Source organism: Microtus oregoni, unplaced genomic scaffold, assembly GCF_018167655.1.
Source record: "Microtus oregoni isolate MIOR12 unplaced genomic scaffold, Mior012 000002F_ref0000024, whole genome shotgun sequence".
NCBI lineage: Eukaryota > Metazoa > Chordata > Mammalia > Rodentia > Cricetidae > Microtus > Microtus oregoni.
In genome coordinates, this window is record NW_024543061.1 from 81,309,015 (window position 1) to 81,336,363 (window position 27,349).

Below are 27,349 nucleotides of genomic sequence, written 5' to 3' on the forward strand. Positions count from 1 at the left end.
AAACAAAAGGACCATTACCAAACACTTTTATACAAGGCTACAGTTACCCTGATACCCAAGCCAAAATCAATAAGAAAGAGAATTACATACCAATCTCCCTCATGAACATTGACGTAAAAATGCTCAATAAAATACTGGCAATTGGAACCCTAAAACACATTAAGAAATCATGCCCATGATCAAGTTGGCTTCATCCCAGAGATGCAGGGATGTTTCAGCCTACAAAGATCTGTCTATGTAATCCACAACATAAATAAATTGAAAGGAAAAAATGGTTATCTTATTTGAGACTGAAAAAAAAAACCTTAGACAAAATCTAAGACCCCTTCATGATAAAGGTCTTGGAGAAATCGGGGATACAAAAAACCTACCTAACATAATAAAAGTAACATACAGCAAGTTGACAGCCAACATCAAATTAAATGGAAGGAAATTCAAAGTGATTAGACCAAAATCAGGAACAAGACAAGGCTGTTCACTCTCTCCTTATCTTTCAATATACTACTTGAAGTTCTACCTAGAGCAATTAGACAGCAAAAAGAGATCAAGAAAATACAAATGAGAAAGGAAGAAATCAAACTTTCATTATTTGCAGATAATAGGATAGTAGACATAATTCACCCCAAAAATTCAAAAAAGTTGTAACTTCTACAACTAATCAATACCATCAGTAATGTGGCAGAATACAGTTAAACTCAAATAATCAGTATTGCTCCTATATACAAATGACAAATGAAAGAAACTGAGAAAAAAAACAGAGAAACATCACCCTTTATACTAGCCACAAGTAAGAAAAAATAACTTCGTGTAATGCTAGACAAAGAACAGAAAGATCTGTATGAAAAGAACTTTAAATATCTAAAGAAAGAAATTTAGGAAGCTACCAGAAAATGGAAAGATCAGCCATGCTCTTGGCCAGAAAAGATCAACCTAATAAAAATGGCAATCTTACTAAAAGAAATCTACAGAGTCAGTGCAATACCCATCAAAATCCCAACACACTTATTCACAGAACTCGAAAGAAAGAACAATATTCAACTTCATATGGAAAAACAACAAATCCGAGAGAGCCAAAACAATCCTTTACAACAGAAAAACTTCTGGAGGTATCATCATCCCTGACTTCAAGCTCTACTATAGAGCTATAGTAATAAAAAAAAATGGTATTGGCATAAAAACAGGCATGAGTACCAATGGAATCAAATTAAAGACCTGGATATTAATCCACACACTTATGGACACCTGATTTTTGAACAAAGAAGCTAAATTTATACAATGGAAAAAATAAAGCATCTTCAACAATAAAATCCTGGCATAACTGTATGTTTACCTGTAGGATGCAAATAAATCCATATCTACCCCATGCACAAAATGTAATTCCAAATAGATCGAATGACTCAACATAAATCCAGCCCCACTGAACCTCACATAATAGAAACAGGGAAGTAGCTTTGAATGCCTGGGCACAGGAGACCACTTCCTAATGCATCAGTAGTGCAGAAACTGAGAGCAACAATTAATAAAGGGGACCTCCTGAAATAGAAGGTTCTCAAAGGCAAAAGACATAGTCAAAAAGACAAAACAACAGCCTACAGAATGGGAAGGGATCTTCACCAAGGAATTGTTCAACATCCTTAGTCATCAGGGAAATGCAAATCAAAACAACTTTTATAATCCCACCTTATACCAGTCAAAGTGGATAAGATCAAAAACACTGATGATAGCTTACACTGGAGAGGATATGGAGTAAGGGGAACACTTTTCCATTGCTCCTCGGAATGCAAACTGTTACAACCGCTTTGGAATTCAGTATGGCAATTTCTCAGAAAACTTGGGATCAATCTACCTCAAGTCCCACCAATATATGCCACAATAGGCATATACCCAAAGGATTCACACTAATAGCACAAGTTCAACTGTGTTCACAGCAGCATTATTCATAATAGACAGAACTTGGAAACAACCTAGATGTCCCTCCACCAAATAATGGATAAAGAAAATGTGGTACATTTACACAATGGAGTATTACTCAGCAATAAAAACAATATCATCTTGGAATTTGAAGGCAAATGAATGGAACTAGAACAAAAAAAAAAAAGAAACTTGTTGCCTCACTCAGGTAACCCAGATCCAGAAAGACAAACATGGTATGTATGCACTCATAAGTGATTATTAGATGTACAGAAAAGAAAAATGAACCTATAGTCCATTACCCCAGAGAAACTAGGTAACAAGAAGAACCCTAAGAGAGACATACATAAATCCTCTTAGGAAGGGAAAAAAGACGGGAACTCCTGAGGAAATAGATGAGATCTCCCAGGTAAACTGGGAGTGTGGGGGCAGTAGAGCAGAGCAGATGAAAGATGAGAACATACAGGAAGAAAATGGTTGAGTTGGGGGAAGGGTGAATAGGGAGCAAAATGAAAGAACATGGGGAGGTAGAAGGACAAAGGGGAAGAGGAGAACCCGAGGAACTGGAATGGTCAAGAAGAGGGCCAGAGAGGTAAATCAAAAAGAAATATCTTGACTGAGGGAGCCACTAGCAAGAAACCTAGCAGTAGGTGATTTCCCAGGAATTCATATGGATGACCTCAGCTAAGACCCTAAGCAATATCGGAGAGGATGCTTGTACTGGCTTTCCCTGTAATCAGATTAATGACTACCTTAATTGTCATCATAGAACTTTCATCCAGCAACTGATGGAGGCAGATGAAGGAATCCACAGCAAAGCACTGAGCTGAGCTCTGCAAGTCCAATTCAAGGGATGGATGAGCGATAATATGAGCAAAGAGATCAGGACCGGAAATAGCTAAGCTGAGCTAGTGGGAGTTCACTGACTCTGGACTGGCAGTGGAGAAACCTGCATAGCACCAAAGTAGGTCCTCTGAATGAGAGTAACAATTGTGTGTCTTGAGCAGTCTGTGAGGCCACTGGTAGTGGGACCAGGATTTATCCCTAGTGCTTGTACTGAATATCTGGAACCTATTCTCTATGGAGGGATGCCTGGGATGGCCTATAAATAGAATGAAGGGCTTTGTTCCTGCCTCAAATTGATCAACTTTGTTGATTCTGCATAGGGAGCCTTACCCTCTCTGATGAGTGAATTGCGGTTGAGTAGAATAGAGATCAGGGGAAGCTTCTGTACAGCAAAGGACACTGTCACTAAGACAAAAAGACAACCCACTGACTGGGAGAAGATCTTCACCAACCCCGAAACTGACAAAGGGCTGATCTCCAAAATATATAAAGAACTCAAGAAACTAGACCGTAAAGGTTAATCAAACCAATTATAAAATGGGGCACTGAGCTGAACAGAGAATTCTCAACAGAAGAAGTTCAGATGGCCAAAAGACTCTTAAGATCATGCTCAACTTCCTTAGCGATCAGGGAAATGCAAATCAAGTCAACTTTAAGATACCTGTCAGAATGGCTAAAATAAAAAACACCAGTGATAGCCTTTGCTAGAGAGGATGTGCAGAAAGGGGTACACTCATCCATTGCTGGTGGGAATGCAAACTTGTGCAACCACTTTGGAAAGCAGTGTGACAGTTTCTCAGGAAATTCGGGATCAACCTACCCCTGGACCCAGCAATACCACTCTTGGGAATATACCCAAGAGATGCCCGAACATACAACAAAAGTATATGTTCAACTATGTTCATAGCAGCATTGTTTGTAATAGCCAGAACCTGGAAACAACCTAGATGCCCTTCAATGGAAGAATGGATGAAGAAAGTATGGAATATATACATATTAGAGTACTACTCAGCAGTAAAAAACAAGGACTTCTTGAATTTTGCATACAAATGGACGGAAATAGAAAACACTATCCTGAGTGAGGTAAGCCAGACCCAAAAAGAGGAACATGGGATGTACTCACTCATATTTGGTTTCTAGCCATAAATAAAGGACATTGAGCCTATAATTCGTGATCCTAGAGAAGCTAAATAAAAAGGTAAACCCAAAGAAAAACATATAGGCATCCTCCTGAATATTAACCTTCATCAGGCAGTGAAAGGAGACAGAAACAGAGACCCATAATGGAGCTCTGGACTGGAATCTTAAGGTCCAAAACAGGAGCAGATGGAGAGAGAGCACGAGCAAGGAACTCAGGACTGCAAGGGGTGCACCCACACACTGAGACAATGGGGGTGTTCTATCGGGAACTCACCAAGGCCAGCTGGCCCGGGTCTGAAAAATCATGGGATAAAACCAGACTCGCTGAACATAGAGGACAATGAGGACTACTGAGAACTCAAGAACAATGGCAATAGGTTTTTGATGCTACTGCACGTACTGGCTTTGTGGGAGCCTAGGCAGTTTGGATGCTCACCTTACTAGACCTGGATGGAGGTGGGTGGTCCTTGGACTTCCCACAGGGCAGGGAACCCTCATTGCTCTTTGGGCAGATGAGGGAGGGGACTTGATCTGGGGATGGGGAGGGAAATGGGAGGCGGTGGCGGAGAGGAGGCAGAAATCTTTAATAAATAAAAAAAATTAAAAAAAAAGAATAGAGATCAGGGGAGGAGGAGGAGAGGAGGGATTGGGAACTGAGATTTGTATGTAATATAAGAAAAGACTGATTCATACATACATACATACATAAAGGGATGGGCGGTCTCGACTACTCAGCTTCTCACAGATGCACCACTGCTCTGCACGAGAGGTTGAAAACATTTCTGCTTGTTTTTGAACAGTCTGTTCCTTGGGGAACAGTTCTTGAGTAATCTATCACACACCTTCAAATACAGAAGATTATGCCACCTCTCAGGTTTTCTCCTCCAATCTTAACTTCAAGCATGCTCATAGCTAAACTGTCATTTTTCGTATCAATTTATGGTGTTACCTTAGTACAGGTAATTCTCTCCCATTGTTTTCACCTTAAATTTTTTGGTCATTGTTTTTTAACTTAAAACAATATTTTCTATAAAATAGACTTTTCAAAACAGGTGGGATAATATATTTGCTCATTGAGTGTCCGGAATGATACATTTTTTATAAATTATAATCTAAAATGCGTCATTTACAAATTATGTGAATTGTAATTCAAGCAGTAACTTGCAAAGAAGTTTAAGGTATCTGATTAGGGACCCTTAGTGACAAACCATCTTAACTCAGCACAGCAGACACATGCTCTACTACCTGCAGACCCATCTAAACCAAATACAGAGGTTAAGGTTTGTCTGTTTGCCTTTAGTGATTCCATGTTTTTCCTTTTTGGCTTTTCCTTGGTGTTTCTCTTCTTTGTTGCTGTTAGTCACATCTTCAGTATCCTCTAGTCCTTCCTTTGGGAGTGTTTTGGGAAGAAAGAAAAAGGGGATGCTGGTCAGGACATTCACTCCTGCACAGATCAAAAAGCCGACCCACCAAGCACCGACCCAGCGTGTATCAGTGGGAGTTATGGTCAGGTCATCTGTGGAGAAATACAGATATTTTGTTAGCTTGATTCATTCTTTCCGAATTGTAGAAAATTGTTAAGAATCATAATCCCATCTAACACAACATTTGTGCATTGTTTGTAAATTATTCACATTTGTTCTTGTTGAGGTTATTTACTGTGGTCCCTGCCTCTACTCCTAAATGCTATGATTACAAATATCTTCCACCCCTTTGGGTAAATTCAGACCTGTAGAAAAACTGTCTGAGTTTGATCAATTGGATGGAGATGAAATTATCTAAGAAAGATAGGTTCTGGCTTTCTATAAACATTGTAGTTAAAACTTCATTTCAAAATGACATAAGAATGATTTGAGACATTTAAGGAACCAGTTTGAACCTGATGTGTTCATCTCTCAAAGCATCACATTGAGTGAAAAAGCGAAGTGGAGAGAAAATTCAATGACTAAGAGTTATTGCTGCTCTTTGCAGATGCTCTGAGTTCTATTTCCACCACACTCATGGAAACTTACTATTGCCTGTAATTGTGATTTTAAAACATCTGTAACGCTTTTCCAAACTCAGTAGGCACCCATATACATAGTGCACATACACATGTACAAAAATTAAGGTAATAAAACATCACATGACATGCATTATCTTTGTTTTGTGTATTCATTAAGAAACTTAACGAGTTTGATCTTGACATACATGGTGATATATTGCCAGAGGCCATGTCATAGAAGCAGCAGACAGAAATGAATCTTATGGAATACAGCTCAGAGGATGACAAAGCTACCTGGGTACATACTGGAGAGGCAGAGCCCCTAAGTTTGTTTGCAGAATGCCAATTTTATTTTCTGTGCTTCATTATGTTTGCTGCTGCCATGTTTCTGCTGTATTTGGCATGGTATAATTTGTATGAAGGAACTTCATTGTAACTAGTATACTCTGTTTGTTTCTTAAAAAAAAAAATCCCACTCCTCACTGGTCAATTCATTTGTAGATAATAAAAAAATGATTTTCAAAAGAGTAATGGTGCTGAGTTCAATCAATGATTTGATTGCCTTCCTGAGTTTGTGTAAAAGATGCAGGTAGTTAGGACTATTAGTAAACATGATTAAAGACATGATTTAAGTTATTCTGCCAGCCGGGCGGTGGTGGCGCACGCCTTTAATCCCAGCACTTGGGAGGCAGAGGCAGGCGGATCTTTGTGAGTTCGAGACCAGCCTGGTCTACAAGAGCTAGTTCCAGGACAGGCTCCATAACCACAGAGAAACCCTGTCTCAAAAAACTTAAAAAAAAAAAGTTATTCTGCCAGTTGCTCCAATAAAACATACAAAAGGGGCAAATATAGTCTAGTAGTTACCTTGCTTTTTGTTAGATAAGAGATTTGCAGGAGAAGGAAAATAAAAGCAGGAAAGCTTCATGCAATATAGACCCATGAATTCTTCCTGAGTCAAATCAGATGATTAAAGAAAATAATTATGTCCCTGAATCCAAAGTTAGGCATGATTTTCTTCTTAAGGGAAGATACAGCAGGAGAACAACTGGAAAGGGAAGTTAAAGAAAAATAATGGGGTAAAAGAATTGAACAGACATAGAACTGAGTAAGAGCAACCAGCAGAGAGAAAAACAAAAAACTAAGCTTTGGACCTCAGATTAAGTGCCCATGGGTGTCTGTGCATATGTCCCATAGTTCACCTCCTCTATATCTCCCCTGCAGTTTCTCTGTACTTCTGGGGCTAGGCCCCTTATACAATATATTTTCTATCAGTTAATGAATATTCTATATAAAACCTTTTAAATTGGTGATTATGACATAACAGAAAGATCTCTTTCATTATCCACAGTGACTGACTCATTGAGAAAAATCTATGTGAGTAAATCCTCTGATACCAAAGGTGTGGCTGCAATGTGGTGGGAGAATGGGGGATTCTTGATTAGAAGGTGACATTTTATCCTTACCTCTGTTCCTTTTTGGTCTGCAGATTCTAAGCAGTGATAATATGCCCAACTAAGGATCAAAGGAGGCAGCAGAATAGCAATCTGGGGCAATCTCCTACACTCTAGAGAGTATACTATATAAATAAAATGTATTTTACCTGTATTCACAGACCCAGTGTCTACATAGATGTTTGCACAGAAAGATGCCAACAAAAGTCCAGTAAAAGGGCCAACCATGTTTCCTGCTTCTAAAATCCCTGGAAGTAAACAAAAATAGGAAGTTACACAAGCACACAAAGAGTTTGCTTGCACAATAAAAAGAAGCCTTGAGATTGAATCATTTTTAACATTAGATTTATTTTCCTTCCTTTGTAGAGCTTGTTAAAAAATCTGGCAAAATTGGTAAGTACTGTGGGACAATGGTCTTGTACCCTGTAAAGATTTGTCACTTTTATTGCTTTAATAAAACATGGATTGGCCGGTAGCTAGTCAAGAAGTATAAGTGGGGTGATCAGGCACAATGTATACACAGGTTGACCAGAATAGGATAATTCTGTGAAGAGGAATGGCTCAATCCACAGTTGTTACCCACACAAAGAGGAAGAAAGACAAAAATGCCTCACTGATAAAATTTACCAAACCACAAAGCTAACACAGACAAAAATTATGGGGTAATTTAGGATATATAAGTTAATTAATAAATAGCCTAAGTTAATAGGCCAACCATTTTATAATTAATGTAATCTTTGTGTGTTTCTTTGAGACCAAATTGTAACATAGAGGGTCAGGCCTGCTTGTTTGGGTTTCTTGCCCGCCCGGTACCCCACAACTGTTTAGCCCCAAAGAAAATCACACATAGGTCTCCATAAATTATAAGCTGATTGGCCCATTAGCTCTAGCCTCTCATTGGCTAACTCTCACATCTTGATGAACCCATTTTTCTGATCTATTTTAGCCATATGGCTCAGTACCTTTTTTCAGTGGGGCATATCACATCCTGCTGCTTCGGTGGTCTGGGCAGGAGTGGGAGGAATCAACTTCCTCCTTTCCAGAATTCTACTGTACTCATTACATCATTTCTACATCCTTTCTGGTTTTCCTGCCTGTGTTTCTTGCCTGGCCAATCAGTGTTTATTCATAACATGATTGATAGAATACAGACAATTCTCCCGCACCACCAAATGGCAGCAGAACTGGGCAGGACAGAAGCCTCTGTCAACAGAGAAGTGCTCTACAACTGAGTTATACCCTACTACTTCAGATATTCTTATATATTCAACATATGAAAAATTAAACTTTGTATGTATATGTACATATATATGTTGCGTGTACTTATGAGTGTTGCATGTACATGCACTGGTTTCTATAATATTAAAAAGGAATCCCCCATTGTTTTAATATAGAATGTTTCCCAAAAGCTCATGTGTGACAGATTTGTTTCACAGGAGGCACCTCTGGAGTCTTATGAGTCCCAACATGGTATTGTGTAGTAAAAAGGTCAGCGGCGGGGCTGCGTCCCCAACACCCCAGCCGCCTGCCCGGCTAGCTTATGCCCCAAAATAATTACACGGACACTGTATTCTTTTAATCACTGCTTGGCCCATTCTCTTCTAGGCTAATTCTCACATATTAATTTAGCCCATTTCTAATCATCTGTGTATGGCACCCCAAGGTGCGCTTACCAGGAAGATTCTAGCCTATGTCCATCCTGGGTCGGACCTTCATCGCGTGTGTCTGCCAGGGAGCAGGGCATGGCGTCTCTGCTGAGGCGTCTGCTCCGGAGAGCAGAGCTGTGGAGTCTGACCTCACTTCCTCTTCCTCCCAGCGTTCTGTCCTGTCTACACCTCCCACCTATCTTCTAACCAATAAAATGGGACAAGGCAGTTCCTTTATTAGCCAATGACCTTCCTCCATCAGTATTGGGTCTTCAGGTCATCTGGAGTACAACCATTGCCTTTTCCTCATTCAACTTTGCTTCCCAGTTTCAGGATGAATGATTTCATTCCATCTATCCTTCTGTCATCATGAACTGCCTCATGGCAGGCTTCTAAACCACACAATCCAATGACATAGACCAAAACTTCTGGAGCTTTGAGCCAAAGTAATCCTTTCTACATATCAATCAGATTTTTACATATCTAAACTTTCTACATATCAGAGGATTATTAAAGTTATAAAAAGCTGATTGACACAGTTTTGTTACTTAAAGCCACATTCCAAATTCTCTTTTATTCTGAGTTAAGGTCAAAGGCTGCACTATCACACACAGTCCCATCAAAGCCATGGTGTTAGCAAGTGCCTTTTGATACTTCAATAGCCATGTTTTCAAAGGGACTCTGATTGTTATCTTTGATAACAATCTAACTTGATACAACTTAGAACTCCCTAGAAGAGAGTCTTAATGAGATATTGTCTATACTGGGTTTGCCTGTAGACATGTCTATAGAAGACTGACTTAATTAAGTTAATTGATATGAGAAGACCCAGCCCAAAGTGGGCACCACCATTCCCTAGGCACGGAGTCATTAATGTAGAAGTTTCTTCTTTTGTGTGTTGCTTTCATTGGGTAATGAATAAAGAAACTGCCTTGGCCTAATTGATAGGACAGAACTTAGGTAGGCAGAGTAGAAAGAACTGAATGCTAGGAAGAAGGGCAGAGTAGCAGATGGCATTGATCTCCCACCTGAAATGGATGCTGGTTAGAAACTTGCCGGTAAGCCACAGTCACATGTTGATACACAGATTCACAAAAATTGACTAAATTAAGATCTAAGAATTAGCTAATAAGAAGCTAGAGCTAATGGGCCATGCAGTATTTTAATGAATATATTTTCTGTGTAATTATTTTGGGTGTTAAATAGCCGGGTGGCCAGGATGACAACAGCCCACTACTCCAGTTGCAGAGTGGTGCTCACATGGGCAAATAAATCCACATAAAATCTGAGAGAGCTTCAAAAACAATAGAGTTTAACACAGTTTCTTTCTGTTTGCTGGTGGCTTGACACAGCTGCTTTAAGAGAGATTTTACTGACTCAGCTATAGTCAGAAAAAAAAAGCCATGAGAGTTTTGAAATGCCTGCTTTCTGGGCTATGCTGCTAGCATGACCTCTGGCTCTTGTGGGAAACAGAGCATTTGGATGGGTTTTTTGAGTAAAGTGCTACTGTTTGTTTGATGGCAACTGGACTCACTCTATGCCTGGAAGGCGGGCACTGTGCAGGGCTCAGAGGCAAAAGTAACCCAGAGGCACAAGTGGCTCTGCAATGCTAGCAGTGCACATGGCTCAGAGACATGAGCGGCTCCACCATGCTGGGCTGGGTGGGGCATGCAGGCAGAAACCTGTATTTGACCTAGGATTGTTGCAGCTTAGATTCTTAAATGCTTAGCGTTTTAATAGCACTAAGAGAAAGTGTTTTTGAACAGTAAACAATTACAGATTCACAATAGGTCAGATTCAGACATGAGTGACCTCTAAAGGAGTCACAGTGTTGGATAAATGTACATAGACTTGGGAGAGAAATACAGAGTATATAGAGTCATAAAATAAAGTTAATGCTTTAAAAATGGGTAAAGTCTTTAAAGAGACAGAGTAAAGTGACAGAGTAAAAATAAGCCATGTAAAAATGGAAAATTCACAGAGAGTTTGGATTATGTATGTTATTGTGTTGTTTTTGAATGTTTTGACTGTGAAGGAGCTATGTAAAGAAACACGTTTAATTGTATGGGCTGCTAAACTAAACCAACATGTATATTATAAAGGTATCTTGACTTCAGAATTTGGGTCTAAGGATATGGTGCTTTGGAAAAGAGGTTCTTCTTTTGTTTTCACAGAAGATGAGAACCTGTGGAATGCCTCCATACAAATATGGTTTCATGGACCTAGTCCTTTTGAAAGGTCACAGTGAGCACCCCCACAAAGGAAATGCTTCACCAAACTGCTGACTGAGATGAACCTAGCACAATAGCACTCCCATACTGCAGAAAGAAGGTTGGAGAAAAATAATTACATTCATATTCCCAAATATTGTTTATAACTGTTTATTTACACTTAAAGGGGGATATGATATCAATATGAATAATTTGCATTGGTATGGATTTTGCTTTATTGATATAAATTTAAGGTCAATTTTGTTATATTTATATTTCTGTTCTTGATTAAGGTATTGTAATTGTGTAGGTCAAGTAAAAATGTAATGTATAATTAGAAAATATAGTTGTTAATGGATAATCATCAATAATAGTCAAGCTGTAGTCATGTTAGATTTTCTAGATATATAGAGATATATTTCAGTTAGATAGGCATTCTTCATAACTTTCAACGACTACAGAATTTATAATGTTTTAATAATTTAGGGATTTTCATGACAATGAGATTCATCTGCTCCTGGCAGTACCAAGCTACTTCCTGAGGAAGATGGGCATCAAAGAGGCTCCGTATGGAGTTGGTTAGCCATTTGGGCAAGAAACTGCTCTTGCCTGGATGGATACATAAACTAGACATGAAGAACCCACAGAGAGATGACTGCTGAACTTGCCTAGAGGTAAGACGATCCTTCAGAATTCCTGTTTCATAACAGTGTTTGTGAGACACAGAAGAAAGTTACTAAACTGTCATTAAAATTTCCTGCTTCATGGAAATATCTGCTGGATACTATGAGTTTGTAAGCTGAAGGTAGATGCCCCAACAGTACAGAAGAACTTTGGGTGACTTGTAGGCAGTGAGATGTCTCTGTCAATTCTAGAGCTTTAGAAGTTGTTTATAATACACTTCCAGTTTACATAGGTAATATTATATTCTACTAATGTCTTTGATAGAGTTGAAAAATATATAGTTATAGTTTTCCTTTGTTATGATAAAAGATAAAATAGATATAAATATTGTAACTGTAATCCTTGCTTGATACTTGTCACATGTTAAAGTCTTCCTTTCTGTTTAAACAGAAAAGGGGAAATGGTGTAAGAGTTTCTTCTGTTTGTGTGTTGCTTTCATTGGGTAATGAATAAGGAAACTGCCTTGGCCTAGTTGATAAGACAGAACTTAGGTAGGTGGAATAGACAGAACTGAATGCTGGGAAGAAGGGCAGGGTGGCAGACACCATGGATCTCCTACCTGAGACAGACACTGGTATGGTGGCACACACCTTTAATCCCAACACTTGGGAGGCAGAGGCAAACAAATCTCTGTGAATTCAAGGTGTGGTGGCATAGGCCTTTAATCCCAGCACTTGGGAGTTAGAGACAGGTGGATATCTGTGAGTTCAATCACAGACTGATCTACAGAGTTAGTTCCAGGACAAAGATATAAAGAAACCCTGTCTCAAAAAGTAAAGATATAAGAAATAGAGGTTAAAATAAAGCCACATAAAAATGAAAAATATACAGAGAATCTTGATACTGTATGTTATTATGTTCTCTTTGAATTGTTTGGATGATGAAAAAGGAGCAACAGCTGCTAAAACATGCTTGCTTTTAAATGCCACTAAATTAATCCAAGTTAGGTATTTTGAAATTACCTTAACTTCAAAATTGAAGTCAAAATATATGTTACTTTGGAGATGAGATTTTTCTTTTTGTTCCACAGGAAATGTGAGGCTGTGGATTCATTCTGAGTTAAGAAAAATCAAGTTTGATTAAGGAAGACCACCTGAGAAATCTCTGGTAGGAACAGATGGCCTGGATGTCAGAGTTCTACATCAATAACAGGCTCAACACTAGTGCCTGAAATGATCAAGACTCATAGGATACTCCAGTCAGGACTTGATCATAAATGTAAATTTTCTTTAGGTCCCCATAAGATTATCAGCACCCCCAACCAGCAGGAAGTAGCCTGGAAAACTATGCCTATATTCCCAAAAGAGGGACAATGGATGCTTTTGCTTTCTTTTAAAAAAAGAGGGGGAAATGGCATAGGACAATTCTGTATTCTGTCAATTATGCTTTAAATAAATGCTGATTGGCCAGTAGCCAGGCAGTAAGTATAGGCAGAACAACCAGAAAGGAAGTAGAGGCAGGGCAGTGAGAACAGGAGTATTCTGGGAAAGAGGAAGCCCATTCCTCTCCAGTCCTGACCAGACAAAGAAGGAAGGAGCAAAATATGACCTGCTCTGCCAAAAAAGTTACCAAGCCATGTGGCTAACATAGATAAAAACAATGGATTAATATAAGATATGAGTTAATAAGAAGCCTGAGCTAAGCGACCAATCAGTTTATAATTCATACAGACTTTCTGTATGATTTCTTTGAGACCTAAATGGCTGTGGGACCTGGTGGGAAGACAGAAACCAGGCAAGGCAGAAACTTCCATAACAATTCATTAGCTGTGGAAGTGTGGAAAAGGTGGTGAGCACAACCATACAAACAAAGACATAAGCATGCATAGATTTACTATCTCTGCTCTTGTAGTTGTTACTAGTGGGTTCAAAATCCTGCTACTGTGACTTCACTCTTGTGATGGAATTATAAATCCTCTCTCCAAGCTTGCATTTCCTCACAGAAAGAGAATTGAAACTAACATCATCTCAAAAACTGTGATGGATTTCTTTTAATGTGTTTTCATCAAAGGCCTTCACTTGAAACTTCCTTCCAAAGAGAGAATGTGTCCTCATAATGGAACTTCTCTTTGATGCTTTTCTCATCATCTTTCTTTTCTTATTATTATTTTCATGTTCTTTGTCTCTTTCAATTTCACCCGTTTCTTTGATTCCACCAACAGCATCTTCCAATTTTTCTGAGTCATCCCTACTCACAGAAAAACCAGATATGAACTTCAGCTTCCCTACATTTCCATACTTTACACTTTGGTTTTCCTCTTTCTCTGTGGTTCTATGGACTAGTCCTCCTATATTTGACTGATCTCTCAATACCAGTCTTCTTTTTCTTAATTCTGTCAAACATTCCTTGCTGTTTGATGCCCCATTGCTAATGATTCCTACAAGATCTTCAACCTCCATTCTTCCTCCCTGCCGTTTACCATGTGTCTTGACTTCTCAACTCTCATTGTGCTCAGATGTTTCCTAAGTCTAAGATACTATCTTGGCACCAGTGACCTCCATCATGGATCACTTTTTCCAGTTTTGATTTTATTCTCATTACTTATTTGACATTGTTGGCCAACTCGTCATCTGTCTGCTTCCTCCTAACACCTTCTCCAAACTTTGTTTATTGTTCACTTAACTCCCATGGAGAAACTGACTTTTCTTCCTCTCCCTCTACCCCCGAGGGAGAAGAATCTGCCAGTGTCCTGCTTTATGGATTTTCAGTACATACATGTCTTCCCAAAGAAATGCCATTTATTCTTGATTTAACTTATTGTCTAACATAGATAACTCTCAATTTTAACATTTGGCTTCTATATCTCTTGTGCTACAGAGCTACAGGGAAGCTATATTTCTAATTTTTTATAACTAATTGACTATATTTAAGCATTCATATATAATGTTTATATCCTTAAATAGATATTGATTTATAAAACTAAGCTATTTGTGTTCCAAGACACATGAGTCATGACTCTTCTATTCTATATTCTAAAAATTTATTGCACAAAAGTTCCTATATTATTATTTCTTCAATAGCCATGAAGGTATCTAAAAAGATGACTAGTTTTATAAGAAAAACTTAGTGCAAAATTAATAAGTCTCCAGTGATGTTATTTTTAATTGAATTAATCTTGATTAATTCTAACCAGATTCCTGTATTCTCTTATGCATATTTATTATTGTTCATTTGTTTATTTTAAGTAATATGTATATACTAATTGAAAAATATCTCTATATACACAGTTATGGACGAATAATCAACTACAGATGGATTGACTTAAGAGCACAAGTAAATTATTCTTAATAAACAAAGATAATTAAAGAGAAAATGTAAAAGGTATACATTAAATTGACTCTTTCCTGGGAGATGCACATAATTTTTAAAGGTATTATCACATAGTACAAACAAAAGAATCATATTTGATAGTTATTAAAACTATGAAAATAAAACAAATCTGTCGAGGTTGAGGCATTTAAACGAAGGGAATGATATTGTCATTTTTGCTGTGTTTCTTCTACTTTCCCAAGAAAATAGGAGATCCTTTTATTTTCTAATGTCTTAAATTTTTTCTTAAAAGATTTAAAGTTCTTATCATACTAGTTTTTCCAATTGTACGGCCCGCTCTTGGGTGGGAGTTGTATTGTCTCAGTGTGTGTTCCTTTCCTGCTGCCAGGTGTTGCTTCAAGATTGAATGCTGAGACTCAGGCCTTTTAATTAAATTTATCAAGGGCCAGAGTTATACTCTAACAAGTGATAATGGTTAAAAATAAAAAAAAAAAAACATTTCTGCCTTCACAAGCAAAAATGACGGAACTCAAACTTCTGTCCTACTTGCTTAGAGTTACTCCAAAATATTTTATGATATTCATGAATATTTTAAAAGGATGATGTTTCATTTATCCTAGCTGTAAAAGAGGTACATTTGGGTTTTCCAATTCTGGCTATGATAAAGTAGTTCTGCTGTAAGCATAGCTGAGCACATGATCTTATGGTTAAACAACTTTGTATTTAGGCCCAAAAGGGGTATTGCTAAGTTTTAAGGTAGATATTTGCCTAATTAAAAAAAATAGCCATAATGGGGGCCCCTAATGCTGGGGAGACTCTCACTTGGGTCTCGGGATGGCGTGCCCCCCCCCCATGGCTCGCTGAGGACTGGCCTTGCTGCAATCACATGGGGCTTTGATGAGATGAGACAGTGGCCCATGCACGGGGGCCGAGGCTCATGGCCCACGTGGGGGAGGAGTTCGAACCTGGGTGACCCGGACAAAGGATTTTTGAGGAAAGAGGCCACAGCCCACTGGTCCAGGAGGGTCATAAATAATTCCTCTGTGAGTTTGAGACCAGCCTGGTCTACAGAGCTAGTTCCAGGACAGGCTCCAAAGCCACAGAGAAACCCTGTCTTGAACATAGCGGACAATGAGGACTACTGAGAACTCAAGAACAATGGTAATGGGTTTCTGATCCTACTGCACACACTGGCTTTGTGGGAGCCTAGGCAGTTTGGATGCTCAACTTACTAGACCTGGATGGAGGTGGGGGTTCCTTGGACTTCCCACAGGACAGGGAACCCTGATTGCTTTTCGGGCTGAGGGGGGCGACTTAATTGGGGGAGGGGGAGGGAAATGGGAGGCGGTGTTGGGGAAGAGACAGAAATCTTTAATAAATAAATAAATTAAAAAAAATATGAACAGAATCTCTAAAGAACAGATGAGAGGTATCATACTTGGAATCAAAGTTGTAGAGGTGAAAAAAGAAATTCCAAAAACCCAGTGATGGTCGCGGGGGCGTTGCTCCCTGCCTCTTGGGATCACTCCTAGGGTCGTAATCGGCTAGTTCCTAAAACAGTACTGTGATAATTGCAGCTAGAAAGCCTGTTTTTCAAGATTACAGTCTAACTTTGTCTTCAGCTAATTCCTGGTGCAGGGGCACTGAACCTGCTGGTCCTGGATTTTTGATGCTTCTCTTCCTGCTGGGAGAGTCTGGTATATCCAGGATTTTCAATACTATGTGTGATCCAAAGGTGACTGTCAGTTTACACTTCCAGCAATGGAGTTTTTTTCTTTACCCACATTTTGTTAAGTATAAATTGTTAGCAGTAATTTTTAATCTTGGTCATTTTTACAAGGATAAGATAAAACCTCAGAATTTTAATTTGCGTTTCTCTGATGGCTAAAAGATGTTATGTTTAAATATTTTTTAAATGTCTCTCAGTCATTTTTAAGTTCGTCTGAGAGTTTTCAGTTTAGGTCTGTAACAAATATTTTTTATTGGATTAATTTTTAATAACTAATTTCCTGAGTTCTTCATATATTTTTTGAATGGTTTTATGATAAGTAAAGATCTTTTCCCACTCTATAGTCTTATTATGCAAAAGGTTCTCAATTCAGGAGATCTAATTTATGGTTTTTCCCAATGTTTGTGCCACTGAGGCTGTATTTGAGATGTGGCAAAATGTACTTCAAAATTTTTTTCTCTGTGAGGTTCAACATAATTTTTATATGCTGAGGCCTTTGACTCATTTAAACTTAAGTTTTGTACATGGAGATGGAGATGGTTCTATTTTTATTTTTCTGCATATTGGTGTCTAATAAGGCCTAAATCATTAGTTAAAGTGCTTCCTTTTTCCACTTTCCTATCTGCAAGGCAGACTTGCCACTTAAGAGGAGGATAGCTTATAAACTTTTAATTAGATATACAATGGTTAAAGCTCTAGTTATAATATTCTTATGGGAAACCTTGAGCCGCTAGGTAAAATTCTTACAAAAAACAGTTTCCAATTGAGAGCTTAAAACAGCTGCCTAACAGATACTCAAACAGGTAAAATATAAATCAACAGGTAAAGTATGCAATAATGTATAAATACAATATATTGCAGCTATGGAGAACGCATGTATTAAGTACAAACTTATTCTACAACAGTTTTATAGAAAAACAAAATGCTGTGTATGGCTAAACCTTCTCAGTTTTGCCAGTTAAGATATTAAAACAGTAGCCTGTCTGGTACAAAAGGACAGGATAAAATCTGGAAGATGGTTTGACAAAATATTGACTATGATCAATGTTTCTTATACTAAATAATAGATTCATTGATAATTTTCAGATTGATTCCTGGACAATTATGTTTGCTCGATTCAAAGGCCAAAAACAATAATATTTTCCCAGATCATTGCTACAGTTCACACACCTGTATTTTGCTAATGGTATAGCTAAAAATACCTTAAAGAATTTTATGCTAAATTTTACAAATGGCTCTTCCAAGGAAAGAACTGCATATATGGCTAATAAAAAAAAATGTGGAGCATAACAAGCTCCTTGAAAACAACTTATAAAAGTTGCAAACAGATCTTGATGCAAAAGGATCTGACGTGATAACACCAAGCTGACCTTTGCTGAGGCAAGGTAAAAAAAGCCCTTGCACTGCATTATGAAAAAACCCGACCTATATATATTTGGGGTCAGGGATATGTTTATGCTTTTTTTCACAGAAAGGAAATAAAATCTGGACCTGATGATGTCATGGTTGCAGACATCCCACAGAGGAGTTCCAGATGAGATTGGGGAAAAGTCCTTGGTCCGGCCTTCCTTGCCCCCAAGGAGAGAAGTGCCTGATAACAGGACCTGCTATGCCACTCTACAGGGTGTCATTCTGCCTCCAGAAAGTTCAAACAAAGAGGCTGAAGTAATTGCTAAACTGTGCTTCAGGTAGCTGAATCCAGTTAACCTCACTCAGGAATCCCACCTGCCCTAAAGCACAAACGCTGAGCTGCATCTGCAGTTTAAACTCTGTTTGCTTTGGAGCTAAGGTGCAGACTAAACATCTGTTTTAATCTTTGGGACACAAAACTCATTTTAATTAAAATATTAACCCCTCTTCACTTAAGAAGGGGGAATATTGGGGCTTTAACTGTTGCCCGGAGACTGGAACTCGTAGTATTTAATAACAACAATGTATGTCATTGTACTCTTACTAAAATTGACCTAATGATATTTGTAACTGCTTCTAGATGTTGGGAAAGGTTTGACACACACTGTAAAGTGTTTGGGTTTAATGCATATGTTAAAAATTTTAGATTTTGATCCCTCTACACTGCCCTAATTTTTGGCAGGCAGCACTCATAATTTCATGTTGGAATAGGCATTTAGGAAGAAGGATATTGTTGTGCTTTCCCGTCCCTTTAAGGGACAAGCCACGCCAACTCCTGTTACCTCTGACCTGATCTTGCCCCTTCCTCTTCTGTTTTCTTGGCGTGCGCACGTGTTCTCTCTATCTCTCCTTTTATCTCTCTCTCTCTCTCTCCCTCTCTCTCTGTCCCCCCTTCACCTTTCCTCCTCCATAACCCCCTGAGTAAACATTCAACCTCACCCTGCATATTGTGTCTACCCATGTTTCTGACCGTTGAGCTCCCAGCAACCCTTCACAGTTTTTAGGCGGGGGGGGGGGGGGGGGCTCCAACTGCAGGCTTTCAGGGCCTCGGTTGTTCCCTTCGCTGGCATTCAATTCGGCTTGTCTCCTGTGCTAAGCCCATGCCTAAGATGATATGGCCTTAACCAGGCCCTCAGCTCACCCACGCCTGGAGGCCCGGGGTCTCCAGTTCTCGCTCTTTTTCTCTTTTCACTTCTTTTCTTCCTTCTTTTCGTCATAACTGTCACTACGGTGCGGCACACCACTAGGGTGTGGCCTGACCTTGGCTGAATCCCTCCTGCCTGGGAATCCCTCTCCTGTTGGAGTCTCGGGTCGATTCAGTCAGGTTATAGCATCCCCCCCTGTGAGCTCAGATGCCTGTTCACAGGGCCTGGGTATTCATGCCATCTGCATCTTGCCTTAACGGGGAGCCGTTCTCATTGTAGGCTTGAGGTGCTACAGTTTTTGGGGGTGTTTTCATGGCCTTGACCATGGGAGCCAAGCCATCCAGACCTATCACTCTGGCCTCATGCTTTAAATGCCTCTCACTTATCAGTCTCTGTCCAAAATGGCCCCAACTACCTTAAAAAAATGTAAATGGCCGTTTTTTTCAGTTCCAGCCTTTTGCCCTTCCCCTCTGTGGCTTTTGTTATGGCATGGCGGCTCTCCAACAGAGCAGACTACACGTGGTGGTCGCCATCTTGGCTGAGGGTCAGGTTGCATGACTGCACTCTCCTGGTTTTACTCCCAGTTTTACTCTGCCTTCTCACCCAGTTTTCACTAAAATCCTCCTATTAACTCTGTTGCATATATTTTGAACAATGTCACGCCTCTGATAAAGCCCATCAGAGTCGTCCACATTGCCCAATTCCTGTTCACTCTTTCTATACATAATAGTACATATATTTTAAACTGGTGTGTACCTTTAAGCTGTTCTCTACCATTGTCAGTTCTGCCACTAACCTTATATTACAAGCAGTTTTTTCCCTCACTCTGCCTTTTTACAAATGTAAATCTTACCTGTTGAGAGCCAGTGCAGTCAAGCTCAGACACAACTTTCCAAACAAATTCTATACTATAGTTATACCTGATAAACAGCCCTCAACTGCTCAGAGATCTAGGGAATGTGATATTTAAGTATTTAATTATTAAAAAACTTTTCACAACAACAACAAAAAAAAGAGACAGGTTGGCTCCTAGCAGCAGCTCTCTGCTCCCTCCAAAGAAGACAGAAGACAGACACGCGCAGAACAACGTCCTTCTGCATTTTGCTTTGACGGCAGAGTGCTGACCATTGGGAAAACCTGCCTTTCATCTAAAGTAAAGACCTCTAGACATGGACAGAATTGCTGGAATCGACAGCCTAGACAGGTCAAGGTAGGCCTGTCTTCCTACAGATTTCTTAGCCAACAGGGTCTTCTGCAGCCTGGCAGACCCTACCCTAAACAGCAAAGGTCAAGTGCAACCTTCAGCCACCACAGAGGACCCAAAAGAGTAGCTCTGGGTGCCAACCAAGTAAGTTCTCTGTCATTTTTTAATCAGTAACTCAATTAAAATCTTATCCTTCTCAAAGATCTCTGACAGTTTGACAGCTGAGAGGTTTCGCCAGGTTGAGGTTTTGCAAGGTGACCTCACCAAACAAATATCAAATCAAATTTATCTCTTATGCCACAGTCATTATATGTCGAAAACTTCTGTTTTCACAAACCCAAGGAGTTCTTGTGAGTTCCAGGGAGCCGAATTAAGAAATCCATCTTAAACAGGTCAGATACCCCCTCAATTCGCTGGTCCTACAATTTTTATTCCTTAATTTAACTTTGTTTTTTGTGCCACAGACACCAGTCAAAAGCAAAGAGAGCAGCTATGACAGGATGTGACCAGCACCCAGCCTTCTCTCGTGCCCCCCCCAAAAGATGATGCCCACAATCAGCCAGAAGCAGTCTTGAGAGTTCGCCGCCCCAGTTCCTTTGGGCTGTGGTGTCTGGTCTCCTGCTTTTTATTTTAAGGAAGACGTGGGAATGTTGTGCTTTTCCGTCCCTTTAAGGGACAAGCCACACCCACTCCCATTACCTCTGACCTGCCCGCTGCCATCTTGCCCCTTCCTCTTCTGTTTTCTTGGCGTGCACACGTGTTCTCTCTGTCTCTCCTTTTATCTCTCTTCCTCTCTCTCTCTCTCTCTCTCTCTCTCCCACTCTCTCTGTTCCCCCTTCACCCTTCCTCCTCCATAACCCTCTGAATAAACATTCAACCTCACCCTACACGTCGTGTCTGTCCATGTTTCTGTCTTCTGCCTGCCCGCCATGTGTTTCCCTGCCTGGGACCAGCCATTGCTCAGGGACCAGCAGCCATCTCTGCCTGGGGCCTGCTGCCTGCTGCCATATGGCCTGCCACCACTGCTCTGAGACCAGCAGCCATCTCTGCCTGGGAATGGCTGCTCCAAGAGCCCACTGCCTGCCGCCACTTGGCCCGCTACCACTATTTGGGACCTACAGCATTTCTGCTGCATACTGCCTCAGGGATCTTGCAGCATTTTTTTTAAAAGAATATTAGATATACCTTAGGCCAGACTAAAAGGTGAATACTGGGTTTGGAAAATGCCCTTTCTTCTTGTCTGGAGATGGAGTTATTGGTGCCCAAATTATATCTTTACACAATCTATACGTAATATCTTTAATTTGAGGAGCTCCTCACAGTCTTTTCATTAATGATAGATGCAGGGGCCCAACGATGGGAGATAGTGTGGAGTTCTCACCTGAACAGCACACCATACAGAGGTTATAGAGGCCGGCTCAACATGGCATGTTGTCAGGACGAGAATCGCCCTCCACATGGCCTAAGACAGGGAACCCTGTGGTCAAAGACCTGCTTACTTTAGGTCTTGCTAGATACCCTTTATTTGAGGAGCTCCAAGGATGGGCGACTTGTGACAAGACCTCCCCCAACCTAAGACAGGGTCCTGGGAACCCGAGGACGGGTAAGGGGGAAAAAGACCTGGTCCCCACTCGACCTAAGACTCATAAGGCACCCCTCTGTTCCCAGGAGAGGTAAATTGCTCCACCACTTGAGAGGAGTGTCACTCCTTGTCTCAGCCCCTTCTCCTTTAGATCTGACACCATGGTTAGACTCTGACCTGGTGCCCTCCACTTGATAGCTGCCTGCCTTTATAAAAGGAAGAAGGATATGTCAGGAGCCATCTCCCCCTAAAAATCATTTATGTCAGGAGCCATCTCCCCCTAAATCATTACAGGAACCATCACTCTGAGGAGTTTGCAAAGAGTTCCACACCCTAACAATTGTTCTATTGACAGAGCCTACCCCACAACCAATTATCTGTTAATAGAGAGCTATCTGTTAGTGGAACCCACCCCACACTCTAATTATCTAGAGAACTAGGTGTGTCAACTTGTGACTTCCTGGCCGAGGAATCATGACCTGACCGAGTAACCTCCTGGCCTATGTGACTGACGTGGACCACGCGGCAAGAGCCCCTGCCCCCCCCCTCAAATTCCTCATCCTATATAAGCTGTAACCATACTCTAATAAACGGAGGCTTTGACAAGAACCCCGCTTGGCCTCCTTCCTCTTTTCCCGCCCTTATCTTCCAGATAGCGCCTCTCCGGGACCCTGGAATTACTAACTGCCAGGCGGGTTACAATCCCTGGACTCAATGACCTGCCAAGGCGGTTTACAACTTCATAGAGAGGCAGGGTGCAGAACCTCAAGGACTAAAAGAGAGCAGACAGTAAATAAAAACCCATTTAGTGAACATGGTAGACATGATGGAAACAGGGTTTGGTAAGACTTTTCCTGTAAGAATGTTTACAAGAAGGCAACAAAGAAAAATACGAGAGTCAGGCAGAAGGCTCAACAGGTAAAAGCATTTGTCCACTAAACCTTGCCCAAGGATCAGAGTTCAATCTCAAGTCCAAATCTTGATAACTGTATTATGACCACCATACTGCCAAGAAAATGCACACACACACATATACACATACACACAGAGAGAGAGAGAGAGAGAGAGAGAGAGAGAGAGAGACAGAAGGAGAGAGAAAAAGCAAAGCTGTTTTAAAATACTACAGACATAAAATGGCCAATAATGAATTTGTAATAACTTATAGAGGAAAGAATGACAAACTAAGCAGAAAAATAGAAAACAAACCATTGTATCTAAGAACATTTTTCAGGAAATATTGGTGAATCTCTAAGGGTTTAGAGTTAGTGTGGCAGCATCAGAGGACTGTAGGATCAGCAGATAAGGATCTCCAATGTGAGAAGGTGCTTGCTGAAGCTGCTCATTAGGAACTGCTGCTTAATTCCCCCAATGAAAATTTTTACAGCCAATGGTTCCATAGCACTCTGTTCATGGTTCTGGAAACCACAGGTTTCAAATCAATAACCATTTTCAACCTTCCCAGAACTAGCTTTATAAAAAATGATCCCAAGTCTGATTTTCAAACTTACCAATGTATAAAGGGGAGTTTTCAGGTTTGGCAAAATCTTCTATGTAAGAAATGCCCAAGGGCATAATGGGAGTTTCACCAATTCCACGAATAAGATTTCCTACCAGTACATATATCCACATTAAGGATTTAATTTCTTTTTCACAGTCTACATTAAAACAACAGAAAATTACATGAGCATTTTGACAGTCAAGTGTTACTAACAGTTAATTCAAATTTATCTTTGTTTCTTGAGGCCAAAAGCCTATGATGACCATCAAGTAACTTATATAACTATGCTAGCAATGAATCATTGAGTCACCCATATTTTATATTTTAAAAGAATACTTAGCTATGATAATTACCACTTTAGAGGAGAGATGACTTTACATCTCTTCCCAATTCAGTGTTTAGTGACAACATATTGGTTATAAGAATTTACAACAAAAAAATAAGCAAGCAGTAAAACCAAGATTTTTGTTCACTCAGTTTTCCACCAACTAGTAGACCCAGTTAGTTAATATGTACACTGCATAATTTCTCCACAACATTGAGAGTTGAAAAAGAACACATGGGCTTATGTCTAACAATTCATGTTGTACTGATATAATACAGAGAGAATATTGATGGAAGTTTGAATTCCCAATAGCCTCAATTACATTGTAAAAAATAAATATTTACCTGAAGAATAGACATATTTTCCCTATAGATCTTATCTTTTACGGTCAACATAATACTCCCACAATTGTTTAACACTGGGATAACATAAACAAGGCCAAATGGACTGGAAAGGTCAAAGGTGAAAGCATTGAGTAATTGCATGCACCTTCTACACTTAAGCTAAATGAACTGCCACTCTGTAGGGAAGCTCAACTTGGTGTTTTTAGGGAAGTAGACAAAGTACTCTCTCTTTGGATTGATCAGTGAATGCCCATAAATATCCTAAGCACAGTTGGGTCCTGAGGCCTAACTCTTATTTATTCTTGATTAAAGTAAAATCCATTTCTATTTCTATGTATTCAAATTCTTATCTTTGATAAGCATGATGATTTCAGTCTACAGATCACAGAATGACTCTCAATCATCTTATAGGGCAGAACTAAAAGTATCAGACTTTGGAGGCTCAAGTGATTTCCTGGGGCATTAAACATGGAAGATTTTAATTTATCCACCAAAATGCAAGGAACACAATGGATGGATTTCCAAAGGTCAGTTCAGGAGATGAAAATGAGCAAGCATTGAGGTCACTATTTCACCTTGCTTTGCTTACGAGGTATTGTAGATCAGAGCTTCAGAGATGTCTGCTCTTTGACTCTCAAATTATTTTGATCTCCACAGAATCCCTCAGAGCAGTGACATGACCTCTGTGTGATTAATGCCTGTGGGACCTGGTGGGAGAACAGAAACCAGGCAGGACAAAAACCCCAAAAAGCAGGTCCTCGTGTTACAACATTCCAACCCTGGAGACTGCTGCAAATTCTGTGGCATGGATCTAGCATACAAGGGAGAAGTTTTGGCCTGAGGCAATCCTACTGAGACAGTATCAGACTATGTGTCCATGAGATGTGTTGGGTCTTTTAGTGTAGGGGTAGCCTCAGTCAATCACCTTAATTGTAGGGCAGGGTCCCCTGAGGATATTTTTTTTTACTAATAAATATTACTGGTGTGCTTCCCCCCTTCCCTTCTGCTTTCCTGTTCTCTGCGGGAACCTCAGGTTCTGTAAGTCTTTTCCTAATTAAAGCTGAATATTTTATTATAATTTCTGTCTGCCTTCATTTACATCACTACATTTTATCATATGTGACTTTAAAAATACTCTTTAAAATGTGTTACCTTAAAGAGCATGTGTGCACCATGTTTGTGCAGATGCCCAAGAAGGACAGAAGAAGGCACACAATTCCCCAGAACTAGGTTGACAGGGGTTTGAGAAAAATATGTTGTCATTGTTGGGAACAAATCAGGCTCTCTGTAAGCATGCTATGGACCTCTAAATGGACATGTCCCCCTTTAGAAGCTCAAATATTAAATACTTAGTCTCCAGTAAGTGGTATTTGGGGAGGTGGAGGAAGAATGTCACTGGAGATAGCCTTAAAGAGCTTGGAGCCTGACTCTACTTCCAGTTTTTTCCCCCTCCCTTACATTTACAGTTGAGATGTGAGCTTCTAATTTCAGAATTTCAGGCTCCCACTGCCACTTTCCCTGCCATGATTGATTCTCATTCCTCTGGTGATATGGGAGTCCCCTCTGTGTGCTGTCATTACCATTAATGAATAAAGAAACTGCCTTGGCCTGTTGATAGGGCAGAACTTAGGTAGTTGGGGAGAACTGGACTGAATGCTGGGCAAAAGAAGGGTGGAGTCAGAGAGACACCATGGAGCTGCCACATTCAGACATGCTGAATCTTTGCCAGTAAGCCACTGCCATATGGCAATATACATCTTAACAGAAATGGGTTAAATTATTATAAGAGTTAGCCAATAAGAAGCTAGAGCTAATGGGCCAAGCAGTGTTTTAGTGAATATGGTTTCTGTGTGATTATTTCAGTTCTGGGCAGCCATGACAAACAAGCGCCCTTCCTCCTACACTCAGGCTTTTCCACCTGTGGGTTGTGACTATTTTGGGGATGATCCTTTCACAGGGTTGAAGACTACTTGATAACATGGATATACAAAATGAAGGAGTAACAAAATAATTTTATTATTCATGGTCCTCACAATTAAAGTGTTGAGCATTAGGAAGATTGAAAATTACTGCTTTAGCATCATAAACACAAATATAGTCTTCTGTGTATAAGGTCCCTTGCCCATGGTAATCTACCAAAATAAAAGAAAAGAAAATAGTACATGCTATAAATATTTTAATATGGCATTTGGTTATGTTTGTGGGGCATGTATAGAGACCAGTCACCATGCACTGACATAATCATTGGATTGATCTTTAAAAAGAGTCATAAAATATGTTGATGGAGTCTTAAGACTGGCAGTATTGAGAAGTACTGACAGGTAACAAGTGGTGTTAATTGAAAGAAGTTGGTCATCATGATGGTATGTCAACAGAGATTATATCTCACCATTTCCTGTATCTTGTTTACCATTCTTCCTACCCACCATGAAGTGAAGAACAGCATGAACAAAAGCTCATCTCACCATGATATTCTACACATAAACATGGGACAAAGTGACCATGGAATGAACCCTCCAAAACAGTAAGTTAAAACAAACTTGTCCTTCCTTGAGTTGTTTGGGATTTTGATCACCGTGATGTGAAAATTATTAATACAACTAACTTATAAATGGCAGAAGCCAGGACCCAGTGCATGAGCCCATAGGAAGTAAGGGAACCACTACTGTTTGGTTGAACTATAAAGCCAAGCTTCTCTTGGGAAAAGGAAACTAAAAGACAAGTTACTGTGGAATCAATTAATTTTGAACAGTGACTATGCACCTGCTTTTCCATGGTGCGTCAGGCATGCAGTACAGATCTGGGAAAGTTTCTGTCAGTATATCTTATAGTATAATAACTGTGATGGCTAGTTTTTATCAACTTGACACAAGTCGAGATATACCTGAAAGAAAGTATCTTAATTGAAAAACTGCCTCCATTGGCCTGTGGGCGTGTGTATGAGGCATTTTCTTCCTGGCTAATTGATGT

General features: G+C 39.8%; 1 protein-coding gene across 4 annotated transcripts in view; it reads right to left on the reverse strand.

Annotated features, from left to right (window-relative positions):
* Positions 1-27,349, reverse strand: part of LOC121434013 (solute carrier organic anion transporter family member 1A5-like) — a 68,012-nt gene that overhangs the window by 23,466 nt on the left and 17,197 nt on the right. For 2 of the 4 annotated variants that reach the window (XM_041632753.1, XM_041632780.1), the window contains exons 7-9: positions 23,721-23,867; positions 7,482-7,580; positions 5,192-5,413 (exon numbers count right to left, since the gene is read on the reverse strand). In XM_041632753.1, the coding sequence (XP_041488687.1) occupies positions 5,192-5,413; positions 7,482-7,580; positions 23,721-23,867 (468 nt within the window). The remainder of the gene's footprint in view (positions 1-5,191; positions 5,414-7,481; positions 7,581-23,720; positions 23,868-27,349) is intronic. The other 2 variants (XM_041632762.1, XM_041632771.1) reach the window with 2 other exon arrangements.